General features: G+C 41.1%; 1 protein-coding gene and 1 non-coding gene across 6 annotated transcripts; both read right to left on the reverse strand.

Moving 5' to 3' along the window:
- Positions 1 to 213: 213 nt before the first annotated feature.
- usp10 (ubiquitin specific peptidase 10) lies at positions 214 to 18,351 on the reverse strand. 5 transcript variants are annotated; one of them, XM_058088831.2, is made up of 15 exons: positions 18,065 to 18,351; positions 13,610 to 13,678; positions 12,775 to 12,820; positions 12,417 to 12,476; positions 9,272 to 10,477; positions 7,408 to 7,499; positions 6,995 to 7,104; positions 6,856 to 6,911; positions 6,676 to 6,779; positions 6,270 to 6,369; positions 5,966 to 6,146; positions 5,313 to 5,478; positions 4,642 to 4,786; positions 4,251 to 4,316; positions 214 to 3,119 (listed from the first exon to the last, which is right to left on the reverse strand). In XM_058088831.2, exons 1-15 carry the CDS (start codon positions 18,083 to 18,085, stop codon positions 2,932 to 2,934), a joined length of 2,610 nt encoding a protein of 869 aa, XP_057944814.2. In that variant the 5' UTR covers positions 18,086 to 18,351; the 3' UTR covers positions 214 to 2,931. The 5 variants fall into 5 exon arrangements, 4 of the variants coding, with proteins under 4 accessions (XP_057944814.2, XP_057944812.2, XP_057944816.2 ...); XM_058088829.2 differs by lacking the exon at positions 18,065 to 18,351 and adding an exon at positions 17,582 to 17,680; XM_058088833.2 differs by lacking the exon at positions 12,417 to 12,476.
- On the reverse strand, positions 7,587 to 7,715 carry LOC131139888 (small nucleolar RNA SNORA24). The gene has a single exon (XR_009132315.2). It is a non-coding gene; the product is annotated as a small nucleolar RNA SNORA24 (small nucleolar RNA).
- Positions 18,352 to 18,387: the final 36 nt, after the last annotated feature.

Genomic DNA, 18,387 nt, shown 5'->3' on the forward strand with positions numbered 1-18,387 from the left:
GAGCTGAGCCACAGGCCCCAGTGCAGTGTGAGGCAGCCAGGCCGACCGCAGTCTAGAACCTGCTACAAATACGACATGTTGACATGTAGAAAAGAGGTCCTGCTTGCCTTGAGCATCATGCCAAGACTGTAATGTTTACGTCTGATTCCAATTTGTTGGAACTAGGGATGCTCCAATCGATCGACCATTGATCAATATTGGCCTATTTTTGTAAAAAAAAAAAAAAAAATTAACACCTGATCGGTGTATGCCCATAAATACCTTTCAAAGCCTATCACAAAATCCGATCGGCATGCAGCAACAAATACTGTTAGGCAGAATTGTCAAATGACGTGGCTTGTATTTGACACATTTAGCTTAACCTATCCCCATTCGACTATTGTTGTATTTATCGTTACAGCCTTTGCCTCACTATACTTGGCAGCAGCTAGTTGGCTGCCTAGCTTCTGGTCTCCGGACTCCAAATGTACCACAGTGACATTTTGTTTTTAAAATATCACTTTCATGTGGTACGCATGTACTAACTTATTTCAAGCGTAGAATCATAGAATCTCACCAACTGACTGAGTAGCTCGCAGAGTCAAAGAACCTGGATACTGAATTTATTGTCTAAGTCTAGCAGGACAGATGTCTAGTTCATAAATGTATTTGAATAGTTTTGTTATCTGCTTTGTGTCAATAGTAAAAAATGGTTTCACCCCCCAAAAATCTGCCCAAATGTTAATTTAGCTATTTGCCAGGGGCCCTTGTAATTGTCCATCTGTGCCAACAGCACACGATTAATCCAAGTTAATCCATGTGATCAGAATCGGCAGCATAAAACCCTGATCCGAGCATCCCTAATTGGAACAAACTCGACGGTACAAGAAAGCAAAGGTTTGGGTTTCTTTTTGTCTCCATCTCATTAGCAAACTGCTTCTTTGCACAATCCTTTATTTTGAACAACAAAATAGAGTGCTCAAGGCTTGAAATTAAAAGACAGAATGGACTGTTTGAAAGCCCCAGCAGACAATAGTGTTAGGAGCACATGTGAAAAGACATATGATGCATGTAGCATTTTTTTTAACGAGGCTACAACAAAACGCACATCAGAAAGCTTGTTCGTTTCAAAGTCCCAACATTTTGTGACATTTTTTTTATGGGGAATAAATATGCAAATGAAGATCAAGGTCACAGTTTGGCAGGAAGCCACAACAAAGCTTGCAGCACAACTCAATGATGGTAAAACGTGAGCCAAAACTTAAATAGCAGGTTCCAATATGACATCCTTTGGTTTAAGTTGGCAAAGGTTTAAAACTTTGAAAGCCACAAAAGGTCTAATGACATCAAGATAGATTATGTGAGCACGGGTCTAGCTCCCTTGTTTCAACTTAATACAAATGAGAACACGTATGCATCCTTGTTGGGGTTACAGTTAGTGTTAAAATGTGAGCTGCTTGGTGCAGATGTGAAATAAATATGGAGCAAATAACTAGTCCATCTTTATTCATCATTGTGCTTTATAGCCTGTGTGTCATTTCCTTTTAAATACCAATTCAAATGCAAGCAATATGTCAGAGGGGAGAATGAGTGTGAGGACATCCAATAAGTGATGACCCAAAACCAAAAAAATCCCTAAAAACATCTTGTAGTAGCATGGACAAACAAAAATAATCACATTCAATGAATTATGTAAGAAAAAAATTAGTTCTTCAACAAAAGCAAACACCATCTCCATTTGTGCACGTCTGAGGGCTTGTGTCGTCCCACTTATCCACCCTTTAACACGCACGCACAACAGGGACGAGTCACTTGAGAAACATCACAGATGGAACCTAAGGCCACCCGCCCTCCCTTCCTCCCGCCTTTACTGCAGAGTTTGGAGGTTAGATGGATGATGTGGCTCAGACAGACATGAACACAGGTGGCGACAGAGACAATGATTGGTTTGAGAAGGAAATGTACAAAGTAAACAAAGGGCGGCTCTAGCAGTGGAATCTGTCTTATTAGTTGCCATCTCTCCAGTGCAAACAGTCTAAAAAACAAGTGCAGTCCTTATTAAGGAGAACACGTGTTTTCAGTCAGCATTTCTTCGCTCTAATTTCTTTTATATTTTACTCTAAGTATATGCAATCACGCATTTGCCCGCCATATCATAAACATACATCAGTTGTGCAGAGAAAGCTTCTTATCTTGAATTCTAAAGCGCATTAAAGATTTTTTTTTTTTTTTTTTTTTTTAAAGATACTCTTCCTACAGCTATAAACCCAGACAGTTTTCAGTTCCGATTCCTCACTGTCACACTTCCCTGTGTGTTTGATGGCTCAACTTGTACCAAAATAAGGGGAGGAGATGGAGGGAAGGACAGCCAACAGGCCTTGGGAGTGGAGGCTAGTGGTAATGATGATGATGTTGGTGGTGATGCTGGTGCTAGGCCTCGTCAATGCGCTCGTTCTAAATAGATATTTTCACTGAAGCAAAATGCCTTACGTGGCCCAAAGTCCGACTAAAAAGGCAAAAAAATCTGGGTCGTTTCTTTAAAAAAGGGCCACTCCGTAAAGAGAAACTCCCCCAGCAACAGAGCTTGAAGTCCATCTCAGGTCCGAGCCTTGACCTCCACCTCCTCTACTCTTAAAAAGTTCATCCTTGCCACTTTTGGAGCAATAAGAAATAAACAAAACAGCAATGATGCACAGACAAGAGCGAGCAGTTGCAAGGAATTCTTGGTGAATGCAACTGGTGTTTCCTCTTGGGAGAGACGAGGGGAAGAGGTGCTGGAAAAACGCTGGCTCTCAGGGAAGCAGGGACAGGAGGGAAGGAGGAAGAGGAAAATCTTGCAAGAGAACAAAGTTGGGCAGTGTTCTTGTTCATCATATGTTCCGTGTGTGTGTTGTGTGCACATGTGTGTGTCACGTGTAAGATGAGGAAGCGTGTGTGTGTGTGTGTGTGCGTCTACAAGAGGTCAACGCGGCGGTAGTACAGCAGGTAAGCGGTGCGCTCTGCAGTCTGCTTAACCACCAAGTACTGGTTGATGACCTTCACTGCCTGGTCGTCGATACGCAGCCACCCATTAAGACCAATGTGGAAGACATCTGTGGTGTAGTGGCCGCCTGTTGCGCTGTTCCCATGGTGATAAACCACTGGCAGGGGACAAAGAGCGAGGATGAGACGCGTCAACAGTTCTTGAAAGCGTCATTAGTGACTTTAAACCTGGAGCAGAGAAGGTTAAAACTGCTGCATAGAGGGTGCTAACATATTGCTAATGATAGCAATTTGACAGGGTTTAGCTACTAACATTAGACTTTACGGTCAATGACCTCTAACAATAGGGTAACACGAATGTAAATTGTTGTGTTTGTGGACATGCTATGGATGCTATATATGGAGTACCACTGTCACCATAAACAATGTCGAAACATGCAGCAGATGCTCTCTTGAAAGGCCACAAGCTGACATATTTGCCACCAACAGGAAAAAATGTGCTATTCTCAATTATCTAACACTATCAGTGTAGTGGAAAGGACAAAACAACAATATGCGATCAATGGATTTATCAATTTGTAATTTTACGTTTTTATGTGGTAGATAGCAGTTACAAGTATTCCCGTGAAAAGCATCTCGTTTGAAAAATGTCCTACATGTCTGAATTTATATTAGCAGTGACAGTTATGGCTCAGTAATGTTTTTATTAGGGATGCTTCAATCAGGGATTTATGCTGCCAATCCAGAGAAATTTTTACATTTATTTATGAGGGCTATTGGCCCGTGGCGCCTTATAAAGGGGGATAATTCAAGGTCCTGACTGCCAGGAGGCACAAAAAAATATGTAATTATTTGTAAAAAATTTTAACAAGGGAAGGGGGGGTGGCATTCTAGCAGGACTTCCAAGGTTTGGGGATCCAAATGAGAGCAGAATCCAACTAACTCAGTGTCAAGTCCTATGAATTCAATTATTTTTCGGGTAATTGTCATGCACATACGGGTAAGTGTTGTCCAGAGTTTTAGCTACATTAGCTACTGTTTGACTGGTGAGCACATCGTGAGCCTCGAAAACTCACCATACTCCTTAAAAATGTACTTAAATATCTGATATCGGATGATATTCATTGGTGGCTGATTGATCGGCGAATCCCTACTTTTTGTATAGATATTTCTAAATTCCAGAGGACAGTGACATGATGGAAAACAAGGAGGCACATGCTGTGTTGGCCGGAAATAAAATGAACGATATCGTAACAACAATGATATGGGAAACCCTGAAGCGAACTCACCTGCAAAGAGCCTGTAAGTTCTTTGGCCTTTCACAACTTTGCCCCTGACTCCAGACGACAGGAGGTCTGAAAGGATACCACATGAAAAACTTGTAACCAAAACAGACACATTGTTGTGTGGCATGTTTATATTAGTTGTACATTTGTAAATAACATATCTACAGTAATCCCTTGTTTATTGCGAATAGTTGGTTCCTGACCCCAACCATAAGTGAATGTCTTGTGTATTGCTTGTGTCTCACCGAACATTACTGACACCTACTGACCAGTAGGTATCAGTTTAAATTAAAAAAACAAAAAAATGGGATCTCTTAAAAACACGTCAGACAAATCCAAACTATAACAATCCTTGCCTGTAAATAAAAGTGTGTTGTCATCCCCCCATGCATACCTTTGCTAATTTCCAGGTCAACAGGGTAATCGATGATCTTGTTGAGTTTCTGACAGCCTCCCGTTTTTTCAAACACAAATCTCTTGAGATGGAGTACGAGAACAGGAGGCAGCTCTTCCAGAGTCACTCTCCGACTGATCTCAATCTAAACACGAGGACCACAAGGACACAATAAATTAGCAATTCTAACAAATTGTGCAAGTAAGAAGACATGTCCCACAAAAAAGATTGAGACCGTTTTACAGAGCTTAAGATAAATCCTCTATAAAAATGATGCGAAAAAGAACATTTCGATCTCAGTGAATGATGTGCCTCGTAAATCACTTTGTTCTGCAGGCATTTAAAAACACACAAGAGCACTTGTGATGTCTACAAAGCCAAAGAAGGCAGCGGTACGTTGATGTCAAATCAAAATAAAGATGGGCATTGCAAAACTGTAGAGCAGCTGTAGCCCAGAAAAATAACAGCATGACTGTTTTCAGATAAATCACTGGTGACAATTTCACACACACACACACACAAACAAAGGAATCAGTTGCAGGATTCTCACATTCACACAACTGACCTATGTGGACAAGCCAAGAAGTACACCACTTGGTCCTGTGTGCCAATGATGGCATATCTCATGTTAAATAAGGCATAAAGTCCTTTGTACTCCTTTTCATTCATACCTCCTGCTTGGTTTTGGAAGTGTAACCCTGGACCGATTCTCGTGCAACCAATGTTTCCAGAGCCTCTTGGACTGTGCGGATCTTCTCAGACTGGATGTCCAGCTGCAGGGTAAAGAAGGGTTGCAGTGTGGCTGACTCCTTGGAGTTCTGCTGATAGACCACGGACCTGTTGACACACAACCACGACATATGAGATAACAAAAGACAAGGTCAAATTTGACCATTTTTAGCTAAAAACACAATCAAGTGTTACATAATGATGGAATGATCATATTCATAAATTACTCTGACATTTGTTTTGCACAGCAAAACTCCAAACTTCCATAAATTCTATTTACCTAATTAAATTATCATTTAAAAGTGCCTGAAATAACCTATAATTACAGACCACAGCGGCATATATACATACACCCCCAGTGATCTTTTTTTACTCCAAAACAATCCTGAGAAAATAATCTATAAAGTAAGTGTCTAATGACTGTGCCAGACCAGAAGCTCACACATGTTATTAAAGCGAGCTTCGCCCACTCTGGTTCTTTGGCTTCAAGCGGGCCAGAGGTTAAGTGTGTTTGTGGGTGGATACCACACCTCGACATTTACAGCGTGCCAGTTTTTTTTCTTTTTATATATAACCATTGATTTTGTCCATGTACCTAATGTGTCCGCCAAATATATCAGTGATAGGTGTGCGGACAAAGTCGGCTTGTCGAGTGATGGAAGTCTTATTACGGGGGCCAACTTGTTCCCACTCATCTTCACTCCCCTCTTCCTCCTTGTCAACGTCATCTTCCTTCACAGCTAGCGGGGCCTCAGGACCGTTAGGTGTGGGGGCTTCTGCACGGAGCACATGATGGGGAAAGTGAGTGTTCGCTAAAAACATCACACAACATTTACAGCAGAAAAGCAGCACTCTGCCGAAGTGATGTGCGAGTGAGTGGGGAAAAAAAAGATGCTTACTCTCTTCCTGGGGTGAGATTAGTTTTTTCAATGCCAGCATCTCCTCGTGCAGTCCATTGAGAGTGAAGCCCAGGTACTCCTCTGCATCTTCCTGTCGGCCCTGGCAGCAGAGCATTTGCACTAATGAAAACGTGTTCAAAGAATGCCTGCTGTCACACAAAACACATGTCAAGGTGTATGCACGCATACCGACACCCATATACGATGACCTAATTCATTAAAGATATGAGTACTGACGGATTCAGCACATTCATTGCACAAGACTTAACTTTATTTCCATGCCTTGTCAAATTCCAGCAAATTAATTGGTGTATTTTGGTTAACCAAGTACATTTGCCCCCCGGTACTGTCTGTTCCAGGAGCCATCATAAAAAAGCAGACTGTAAAAGATGTTGAGGTGACCTACCTTCTCCGAAAGACTTGACTTGATAAGTGTGAGGAGTCTGTAAATGTAGGTTGGCTCAAACGGAACACCAGGCCGAATGTCTTTCACCGGCTTATCCCCAACAGCTGGGCACATTGTTTTAACTCAGTGATGCAGACAAAAAAAATGAAATCATAGCAGGTTGAGGTCTTCACAGCTTACCTTGCTTGGGTTTAGTTGGCATTTGCATGGTCGTGAACTCATTTACCAGCCTCACACTTTTACACGTTGGGACACAAATAGGTAGTAAGTCAGTAGAGTGCGCTTGTATTCAAATCAACAACACAGTAAGATTACTTACAAATTGTCTATCATGGGTGTGGAGGTGCACGGTCTCTGTGTTTCACTGTGCAGAGGAATGGCCTTCATCAGGTGATACATTGGAGGACATGCAATCAGGGCCTGTAAAGTCTGAGGGCTTCAGGTCAGGAAATAAAACTGCTATTATAATTCGGAATGCACAAAAAATGCAAAAGGCATCCATGGCATGACTTTTGTGCAGATCCGTATAAACATACAGATTAGTTATTTGTCACATCAGAATACAAGACAAAATGTGCCTTCATCTCTGGACTCTATTCGGCGACATTCTAATTCTTCATTCTCAACCCCCCCCCCTTAAAACACAAGCCTGAACAAAATCCTAAACATGAAGGACAAGCACAATTTAATAGTACAATTACATATTTGTCAGGACATATAGTGAAAGGATACAGCGTTGATGTAGCACCAGTTGCCTTTGTTGATAAGTCCTCTCGGCTGCAAAGACACTGGTTTGTGTATCAACTTCACATTCTCAATAAGTTCTGGGGATTTAAACAGACACAACAATCATAAAAGAGGTAGCTTATGTACCACTTAGAACATGTAATGTGGTAACGATTATTAGATCTTCATGTCCCTTCTTCAAGTCATGCCTCTTATGACAACACAAACAGACGCTGAACAAGAACAAGGTGATGCTCTACCACGCCTAGGAAGGGAGACTGCCATCAAAACACAGCTCCCATGGTAACGTGGACAGTTTTAAACTGAGGAAAGGGTGAAAAAAAATAAAAAAGACCCAAATGATGTAGCTGTGACAAGATCATCTTGGTCATAATATGTGTGTTCTGCAACATAACAGCATAAACAGACAATGTTCTGAACAAATAAGTACAAACATGTTCCTGAGTATCAATGTATAATTAAACCAATCTGCGCACTTGAAAATGTTCCCTTAGGGCAGAGGAGGAACCTTAAAAACAAAAACATATTCACACACAGTAAACCATGCAACAGAAATTAGCCTTTGAGAAATAACAGACGATGCTGGATAAAGGAATTAACTGCACGATAAATATAAATGAACTTGATCATTTTGCCGGCTTCAATATATTGACTTGTGCATGAGTGTTGGTTTTCCTCAGCTCTCAATCTGGGTAACAAGAGGGTTCACTCTGCACATCAGTCTTGAACGGAAATTCCGTTCAAGACCTTCTTGGAGCTTTATGGTCGAAATAAGTGTGTCCCTTTGCGTGCATTGTTAGCTCCCACATGCTTGTTTTTGTTTTTTTGTGCTGTTTTTCCCTCTTTAGAACACACAGAAAAGAGAAAGACATCTGTTTCACATAAGGATTGTGGGTGCTGGGCAAAAATTCCCCAAAAATGCAGTTTTCCTGTAAGTGCAATTTTTTGCTAAAAGAGGGAGTCCATTTTATTTTCTTTTTATTATTAAATGTGTTTATTATGTTTAATTTATTTAAATGTGTTCTCCCAATCTGGTTTTCTCCAGGTACTCCGGCTTCCTCCCGCATTCCAAAAACATTTGGCATTTAGCATTGGCAACTCTAAATTGTCCATAGGTATCAATGAGAGTATGATAGTTGTCTATGTGTGCCCTGCGACTGGCAATCGCCCAAAATGAACCAACATAGGCTCCAGCACACCCTTGGAACCCGAGTGAGGACAAGCGGCATAGAAAATTAATGAATGAACCCTTGATATTGCAATTACAATGTTAAATACTCTTGAGAAATGAAAAGTTTCTTGCCTCGGATATAGTGTGCTTGCATTATTATGCCATATTATAATTACATTAATGAAAAATGGATCTCAAAATAATGTTGACAATAATATTGTTTATCGGCAAACATTTGTAGGACAATTATTGTCCAGCAAAATTTGTTAACGTGACAGGCCTAATGACCTGCAATGCCAGGATCAATTCTAGTATAAGCCTCAGAGCACACAACCAACTGCAGCGATCGTGTTGGCAGAGGGGTACAATCTTTACCAAGAGAGTTGCATCATTTCTCAACAACTTGCTCACTTTACCTTTGGTTACAATGACACTACACAAAAAGTACTACATGCTTGTGCATGGTTTTCAGTGAGTTGAAGTTACTGCTTTCCAGGGAAAAAAAATCTGTAATGCAAATACTGCCTTTAAAATGTTATACTTAACGTCTGGACACATTAAAAGTGAGAGTGTGTTGCATTATATCATATACAAGCCTGTTATGAGCAGTCACAAGTAGACTTAGCTAAAGACTGCCATCCAGTGGTCAAAAAGTGAACTTCTCTCTTCATTGAATACCTGCAAGTTTAGGCGCCATAGGATCTTCCGACACATGGACAGGGCCTTCTTTAACCTCAACAGGTTTCTCCTCAGGTGTCTCTGATGTAAAAAGAGGTGGAGCAACAATTTCCACAACATTCTTAACCTCCACAAAGGCTGCCGGGCCACCAGGAAGAGGCTTGGAGTTGTGGAAGAGGCTTGCCCAAGATTTGGGGGGGTTGGCAGCGGGTGCAGCTGGAACTGCAGGTGCATGGGCAGACTCTGTCACCACTGTTTGCGCAGTAGCGTCTGGAGAGCCCTGCTGGCTCAACTCCCCACTCTCACAGTCTTCTTTGCATGCATATGCACGGACAGGAGTATCAGACTCTGCTAAGCCATTGGCCACCCCATTATCTGCTACCTCCCTTCCCTCTAGTTCAGTAGTTGTAACAGGCGTGGCCGCAGCAGCTGAGGCAGGAAGAGGTGATTTGGAACGGGGGCTTTGTGGACTATCTGAAAGTTCAGGGCTCTGTGAAGCCAAATGATCTGGCTGCTGATCTGCAGTCCTTGGTCCCTCTGTCATTCCTCTGCTATGAGACGAGGATGAAGAGGAGCAAGTTGCATTGTTGCTGTCTGATAAAGAGGCGACCCCACTTGTTAAGTCCAAAGAGGAGTCATCAGGGCTATCACAAGTCCTCTGATTGGCAGTGGATGTGGGGACAAAAGCTGTTGCAGCAGCTGTTGCTGTGGAGACAGTAACAGGTGAGGAAAGGCTGGTTCCTGATAATGTCTTACAGTCCACATCCTCAGCATTGTGTTGTGTGATGCCAAGTGCATGTCCATTCACAAGTGTGCTAACAGATGTTTCATCTGCAGCACAGTCATTGTTGTTAACTGAAGGCTCCAGGTAGTTGTAGTACCCCGGCGGCCGTTTTTTCTTTTTCTTCCTCTCGCGTTGTCCCAGGCTGCCGGGCAGCCCATCCATGTCTTGACAGACCCGATGGTGGTCCAGGGCCGAAGCCTCCGATTCAAGCCCATCCACAGAGTTGAAGTGGGTTCCATCAGGACCGTCACCTGCTTGAGTCATCGTCTGTTGGGCCTTCTGGGCCGACTGACAGCCCAGGATGAACTCTGGAGCCTGGGGGTTCAAGGTGCTCGACACCTTGTATAAAGATTCGTTCACACCAACAGGCTTGGAATCCATCACCTCATCAACACCAAACTTAATGCGCTGATAGTCTTCTCCTGCAGAGAACAGTATACATGCAAAGCAATTAGTCACATATAAACGTGAGGCCGTCTCTTCAAATACAGCATAAAGCCTATTAAAAAAATATTCAATTTGATTTCATAATATACACATACTCTGTCTATGACAGGGTCATCAGACAAAAAATTTAAAAGACTACTCTAAAAAAAAAAACTTAAAAATGTGCCAAATGCCTTGGATTTAGGGCTGGGCGATATGGACCAAAACTCATATCCCGATATATTTAGGTAGAATATCGATATATATCAACATTTTTTCCATAAACTGAATTTAGACAAACATCAAAGCCAAATGTGTGCAAAGTTTTATTAAAATGTAAATCTTATAGAAAAATAGCCACTGAAATAAAATAGTATATTCTCTTTTTAAAATAAGTATAGAGACAGTTAAACATACTGTTCAATCTTCAGTGCAATCACGCTGCGCTGCGCAGCTGGTTTTGCACATCCATCTCACAGTCCCCATGACAACAGACAGTAAACATGGTCTTTATACAGCAACCTTTATACCGTCTTTTTCACTGTTCACTCCCGCTATGCAGCCTCTTTACCTCCATATCTCCACGGGGATATCCGATCATTCGCCGTAGCAAAGGGATGTCCAAAGCTAACAGCTGCTCCAGAGTGTAAACAATGGCGATAGCGACAAGCTACAAACTTAATGAACATGAACATCCATACCATCAGACCTCCGTATCAAATCCAGTCTTTATATGAACGATATGCTTGTTTTTTGATATTGTGCTTAAAATATATATTTAAAAAAATATACATATATATCGCCAAGCCCTACTTGGATATTTAAAAAAAAAAGACAGCACATCAAGTAGGCATTTTATCACTGTAAATCCAAAACATCCTGTGCAATGTGGTTACAATGTATACATACTAGAGATGCTCCGATCGATCAGTCACTGATACACTAGTATCAGTCGATTTCCGTAAATAACATGGGATCAGCATATGCCGATAAATGCCTCTCATGCCGCCTGGAAGTGTTATGTTTTTTGTAGCCTAAAACATTTACGTTTAGAATAAGCAAATTGGAGCCACTGACTAGCACCGGCGATCTGTTATGTCCCTTCAGTGATTCTGTAGGCTTCAGTGACAAGAATAATATGACAAGTATATGACAAGTAAGCACATTTTTTTTTTTTATAATTAATTGTCAAGGGTCAAATTAACTGTGTAATGCGGCCCTCGCACCCATCATTGTATGGTTAATCCATGTGATCGGTATTGACGGTCTCACTCATGGATGATCAGCCGCATAAAACCCTGATCGGAGCATCCCTAATAGATACAAATGCCATCAATAGTAAACACTGTTAGAATGTATTGCATGACTGCTATGTAGTGTGAGATACAAAATGAAAAAGTGAAGAAACAAAAATTAGTGCGTGCAAATTAGGGGGAAAACGTTTTGTCATAATGACTAAGCAAACTGACAAGGCAAAGTACACAAAGCAGTGACCTTCAATGGTCAACTGGGCATGAAAACTGCAGTTACCTGCTCTGCTTAGATAAGAAAAGTCGCCCTGTTAGTAGGACTGAAATCACACGCCAAAAAACTGCAATCAATAGTAGAATAGACCGCCACAATTGGCAGAGTGGGTACACAGGTGTTAGGAACACAAAACCATTCATATGCCCTGTTAAATCATGTTATATAACTCAAATTCTTCCCACCAAAATTAAAGTCATCTTGGGGCTTTGCAGAGGTGAAAAGCATCTTATGCAAGAGAAGATAAGATATGTTTGAGCATGCAAAGCTCTACAGATTTTACCACAGGCAAGAGAAAGAATACAGATGTAAAGGTTTAGGAAGCCACCAGTTTTGAAGGCTGGAGTTTAAGTTTTACAGCAAATGCACAAGACCTAGTCAAGCTACAATGTGTCGGGCTCCTCAACTCACCGCAACCCTGCAGTCCCATTGACTCCATAATATAGGGTACAGCAGGAGTGCAGTAACCTCCTAAATAGTCAATACAAATCAAGTTAAAGCAAATGTCAAGTGCAAACGTAATTGGTGGCTTACATTTTGGATTTATTTGAATAAATTCTTAATTATACAACAATGTACTTGTGTCTTTTACGGCACAAATTTGTTTACAAATACATTCAAAAAATGTAAAGTTTCCCTTTCTCTGCCAGGTGACCCCAGCTCAGCCTAGGATAGTAATAGTATTACAATTTTAAAGTCAAAGCCCTTAAAGAGATAAATGGCTACACGAGACTCATAGGCGGGAGGGGGGGCGGAGAAGTGTGCCTACCAGAAGACTGACTGACGCACGGCACTTTGTCATTGAATGGTGGAAGCTGTAAAGAGAAGAAGCCTCAAATCAGAACTATTACAAATGAAAGACAAAAACATGTTTAAAAAAGGACCTATTATGCTTTTTCCACTTTTCTGACCTATAAAAAACTACCTGTAGGTCCTATCCACTTAGTAACCATACAAAGGTTCATTCATTCGTCATCCGCTCCTATACCGACAAAATTAGAAAAAGGGGTTCAGCAGTACTCGGGACCAATCGCCTTGGAGTGCCTGAAGGTGGGCCATGGGAGGAATAAATTAAAACAGACAATTTTGGAAATCCAAGGAAATACAGCTGGAACAGGTGCAGATTATGGAAGATCTAGACCGCTTTCTGCGTGCGTTGTGTAGCTGCTTTATAGGAGTCCAAAACTCAATACATTGGGCTGAAAAATGAGCATAATAGGTCCCCTTTAAACCACAAAGACTGTTATAATCAATCACCATGGATCCACTGGACAACTTCTGGATTTTAACACGCAAGAGGATGGAAGGATAATTACTATGTATGTTATGTTGACATCTTATGAAGTGTTATATAATATTGTGACCAGTGTGTTCTGCAGCTCTATGCAGCAGGTGGCGTCGACATCAATCAATCAGATGTATTAGTATACAAGTCAATTTGTATTTTAGGTGCTCCTCCTGCCATTAAATCTGAGCAATTAAATCTGCGGCCCAATTCATTGAGAGCCTCGTTGTGCAACTGATACAGCAGTTAACATTGGGGAAAAGTGATGAATCATTTTGACGTAACAATACCTGTCAAGAGATGATGCTGACCCACTTACCTCGACATAACATCGTGGAGTCACAAAGAACTGATTGATCTCATCAGGGCTGAATTCCCCGAAGATATACTGTGGAGAGAAATCAGTACAAACATGACCTTGGTGGAGTGTGCAAGTTTGATAGCTGTGGTATTATTCTCATTATTTAAAAGTGAGGAGTGCCCAAAGGACATTTAATTTTTTTTTTTTTTTTAAATAATATTATCAGATTGACATGACTATTAAATTATTTTGACATGAAGTTGCACTGTATGACATCCCTATCAGCAATGTAGTAGTGCACCACCTTCCACCCACAGTTGCCCCATGAGCAGAGTTCTGATCAGTTTCTAGTAAAGAAGAAAGTAATACTATCCAGTTTGCAGGGTCAGAAAAGTAAAGCATTTTGCTTCTTAAAACAACATGCATTCAGAGGGATGATACACTGGTGTCACCAAACCATACTGACAAAAAAGGTAGCCCTCACAATCACTTTCATTTAAACAGTGTTTACATGCACGGATGACGACCGCTGTAGTGTGCACTGTGGTGGTGTCATGGAACTTCATGTCAAAAAATCCCAACTATCCTTTTACGTCCAATTGGTCCAACCCCCTGTGACAGAAATTTCAGTATAAGACAATAGATGGATGTTATATCAAAATGTTCTCAATGCAATTACATTTGAGGTAAGGCCAAGTGAATTAAAAACTAAAATAAAGACCTTGAAGAACTGGATGATACGAGTCCCCTCATCTCACTTTCTGAAACTATTGCATGTTGTTGTGTTACAAAATTCAGAATTGTAGCAGAAAGGTGCAACCCAGGCATCCATGTGAACAGTCCACACACAAATCCACAGTGCAAAGGTGACACCAACTCATGATCCATGCCGCTGGTCAATTCCTCACGGTAAATTAAATAGTGAAACGTGAATGGGTAGGTGCACAGAAAAAAGAAAGTGCAAGTCAAGCAACATGGAACGCTTTGCAAAGAGGCCCCACGCGAGGGCCAGCATTGCTGAAATTGCACTACGGGGGGACAAACAGCCAGCCATAATCCAACAGTTTCAGGGTGGCTAATACAATGACAACAGAGTGAATGTTGCTTTGCTTTCCTCTGTAGGCGTGCCACACGTAGCTTGCTAATCTTCCCTTGCTGTTGCTTTCGACTGAGGATTACAACAAATTGGCCATCTGCATCATTTTAGCAGGTTAGCAAGGACAATACACACACCAATGTATGTATTCAACACGTACGCGCTACTGTGTGCACTTTAAGAAGGTAGCTGCACATTGGTAACATATAGTAACAGTGAGAATAACCAAGCATGAACTATGGAGGGTATGAGTAAGGAAGGAAACACCTACCAATTTCTGCAAGTAAAAATTTTAGCGCTGGCACAACCACCGCCTTTTGATATGGTAAGCATAACTTTTTAAAACATATTTTGTATTGTCAAAAGCGAACATTCAACAATACAAATATAACTTACACATGCTTACCTCAGCTTTAAAATATTTTATTGGCAAGCTTTCACATATTCCATAACATTAATACAATTAATTTATGGACGCTTTTCCATAATAATCACATCAAATTAACTTTCATTAGTTAGCTTCTGCCACGCCTCTCTGTCAAAGTCAGCTGAGATAGGCTCCATGACCCAAGCGAGGATAAGCGGCATAGAAAATAGTTAGATGGATGAATAGTTAACTTCCATAGCGTATCCCCCAGTTGTATAGCTCTTTGCTCATTTCAGATTTAGGTTACTAGAGTTGGGCAATAGTTTCTTTTTAACCGATAGATTCTTCCAATGATAAGAAAATGACGTATACCAGTATAAATGTAAACAATTTTAATTGATGGAAAAAAAACCCATTAAGATTATCATATCATCATTGTGTCACGTCATGTTTGAGATGGTACTCAAGTGTAGTGTACCTGTGTGAGGCATACCATATTAGTGGAGAGTTACCACGTCACACACAATTCCTACTCCTGGTGTCAAAAGAACTACAAACACACAGCAACACAATAGGTGGATAAAAACAGACAATACACTACCAACACATAATGCAGAATATTAACCAACTACTATGTGAGCTAGAACCATGTGCTTTCCAGAAGTTTTTTTTTTTACAAAAACGGTAAAAAACTGCATCACCGCTTCTCCGTTTAATATTTACTTAGCGCATATTTATTTCCCTTTCCTGTGCGAGGTAACATGAGAAAATTTAATTTCAGCTAGTACACTGATGCTGACATCTAATAATTGCAGTATATCTTGACGCATTTTGATGATTTAAAACACTACAGAAACTTCCTTTCTCTGCGCATTGATACACATACTTATGCTAGTTCTGTTAACAACAGTGCTTTCATGAGGATGGCTGTGTCTTCCAGCACAAGATGTGTGCTCCAGTCCTCAGGTAAAAAATGCTAGAGGCAAACAAGCATCTTGTTGAGTCTTTGTAGCAAAATTGAGAGCTAGTTTTCCACTCTTGCATCTGTGAATGACGATGAGGTGAGCGTGTTGTAGCAATATACTGTAACTATTACATGTTATCATCAGTGCATGATTAATGCATGATCACAGCATGTATATGAAACAATGCAACATTTTCTTTTACAGGGCTTCATAGTCAAAATCAGTATATCCCAATTACAGAATTGTAAGCTATATCTTAAATTAAATTGTTTTCCCGTGTTATAATGCACAGAAAAAAAAGAAATTTGTGTTCATGTTTCACATAATGATTGTTAATGATGGGCAAAATTCCAAAAATAGTGCAGTTCCCCTTTAAAGTGTCACTTAATATTGCTCTCGTTAGCATAATACTCATGGCTTGTCTTCAAAACAGGAGTTGCTCAACAAACACATGGCATGATCAGCTTTAAGATAGTTGAAGCTACCACTGGGGTCTCTCCAACAGGTAGCTCGTAAGCTAGCAGTAGCTCACCGTTGAATATTTGCTTCACCTCTGAGTATTTTTATTAGTGTTCTATTCAGTATTTAATGACAAATGAGCACACGTTCTGTGTTTATAATTATTTTGTGCCATGATTGAGTGCTCTGCCAAATAAATACTTTCCCGGTACTTGAATGGTCTTTCTCATGATGACAGCATTTCATTCAACTAATGCAGTATGTCATTTTCTTATCATTGACAGAATCTATACCGATACATAAAACAATATAATCGCCCATCCCTTGGGCAAATGTAATAATATAAGTGCCTGAGGACACTGATCAGGCAGATCCCATTTGGTAAGCCTGGACTTCATTTAGCCTTTAACACACCCCACTGATGATGGCTCGTTTGTGGAAATACTTTGACCAAAATGGTTTGGGGGTGAACTGCTGAATTTCCACGTTCATGATGCCCTGGAAAACATGTGCATGAATGAACTCCACATACTCAACGGCCACTTCCCAAATCGTAATCAAGGCGGTACTCGGGCATTTTGAACGCATGTATATTCAGTTACACTATTCTGAATCTTGCCTCGAGCGTAACGGCACCTAAAAGTAACTCGAATATGGTTCAAGCGCTACAATGTGTGTACGGTACTGCTGAGCTACACTTGCCTTCCCACATGACAGTTAACTTCAGAAGATATACGACCCAAAGCATGTGAGCTGGCCCACTCTCCGAGCATGGCGTACTGTAAACACTAAACATGTAAGCTCATTTCATAGGCACAAGTGTAAATATAAAGACAAATTATTCTATATATAAATCAAGATCGCCTGTGTACAAAGCTCAAACTAGTAGCAAACGTGCAAAGGAACATTAAACCCCCACCACTCGTGTAAAGCTGCTAGCTGGCTAACGGATAAGTCCATGGTAAAGTATGTGTGTTCAAGCCCTATTGCAGCTTAAATGTTATAATGTAGGAAACAATATATTTTAACAAACAAATGTGCCCTATTTAACATACTAAACAGAGAAATTGATAACACCAATAAGCAGTAAATGAAATAGTCAGTCGGGAAGGCCCGTGGCCAGAGCAGGTGGGCCATGCAAACACGCAGCACTTTTCCGTGTCACTTGACTCTTTGAGAATAACCATCGGACACTTGTGGCCTCCCACCTGAAAGTGTCACCAGTGTCGGGTAAAAGGAGCATTCGAAGTCATTTACATTCAAAACGTCTTGCAAATAGCTCAATTGTTTACCCTCAACGAGTGGAACGTGGGGCCTGTGAGCTAGCCATGCTGGTGGTGTTTCAATGAGGCTTAGTGGGGGCATTAGCAAGCACTTTTCGACACTCACTATTGAAAATGACAAGAGTAGGCTAATAGAATATATCGCCCCATTTGTGCAGAGAACATGTTACTTTTGTCGTGGAAGTAGTTAAAATTGGAGTGTTTGTCTAATGTTTACACGGTAACGAGGGCTAAAAAGGACGTTACAGTCAGTGCAGCAAACATGCTAACATTAGCCTGCTAACTAGCCAGCTAGCTTGCTACCTGGTTGCTGTAAGAAGCCATGCTCCCAGTGAGATTCTTTTTCCTCCTCTTTGACAAGATGAAAAGCCTCCTGGGGAGATGTTGTAGCGTTGCAGTGGCAAGTCACAACGGCCGTCCTACTTCGACACCATTGTCATTTTTCCCAGCGTTGTCCTAGCACTCACGGGTTTGGATCCATGCACTGCCTCAGCACCTCATGCCGCGTGACTAGCCGTCACCGCCATTTCTAACTAGCGTCTTCTTCGCTTGCTAGTCCAACGAGCGCTGGGAGGCTTGTCAGTGTGTCGTGATCACAAGGAATAACCCCATATACTTCCGGTTTG

Source organism: Doryrhamphus excisus, linkage group LG13 (genome assembly GCF_037039965.1).
Source record: "Doryrhamphus excisus strain RoL-2023G ecotype Guam linkage group LG13, RoL_Dexc_Guam_v1.1, whole genome shotgun sequence".
Taxonomy (NCBI): domain Eukaryota; kingdom Metazoa; phylum Chordata; class Actinopteri; order Syngnathiformes; family Syngnathidae; genus Doryrhamphus; species Doryrhamphus excisus.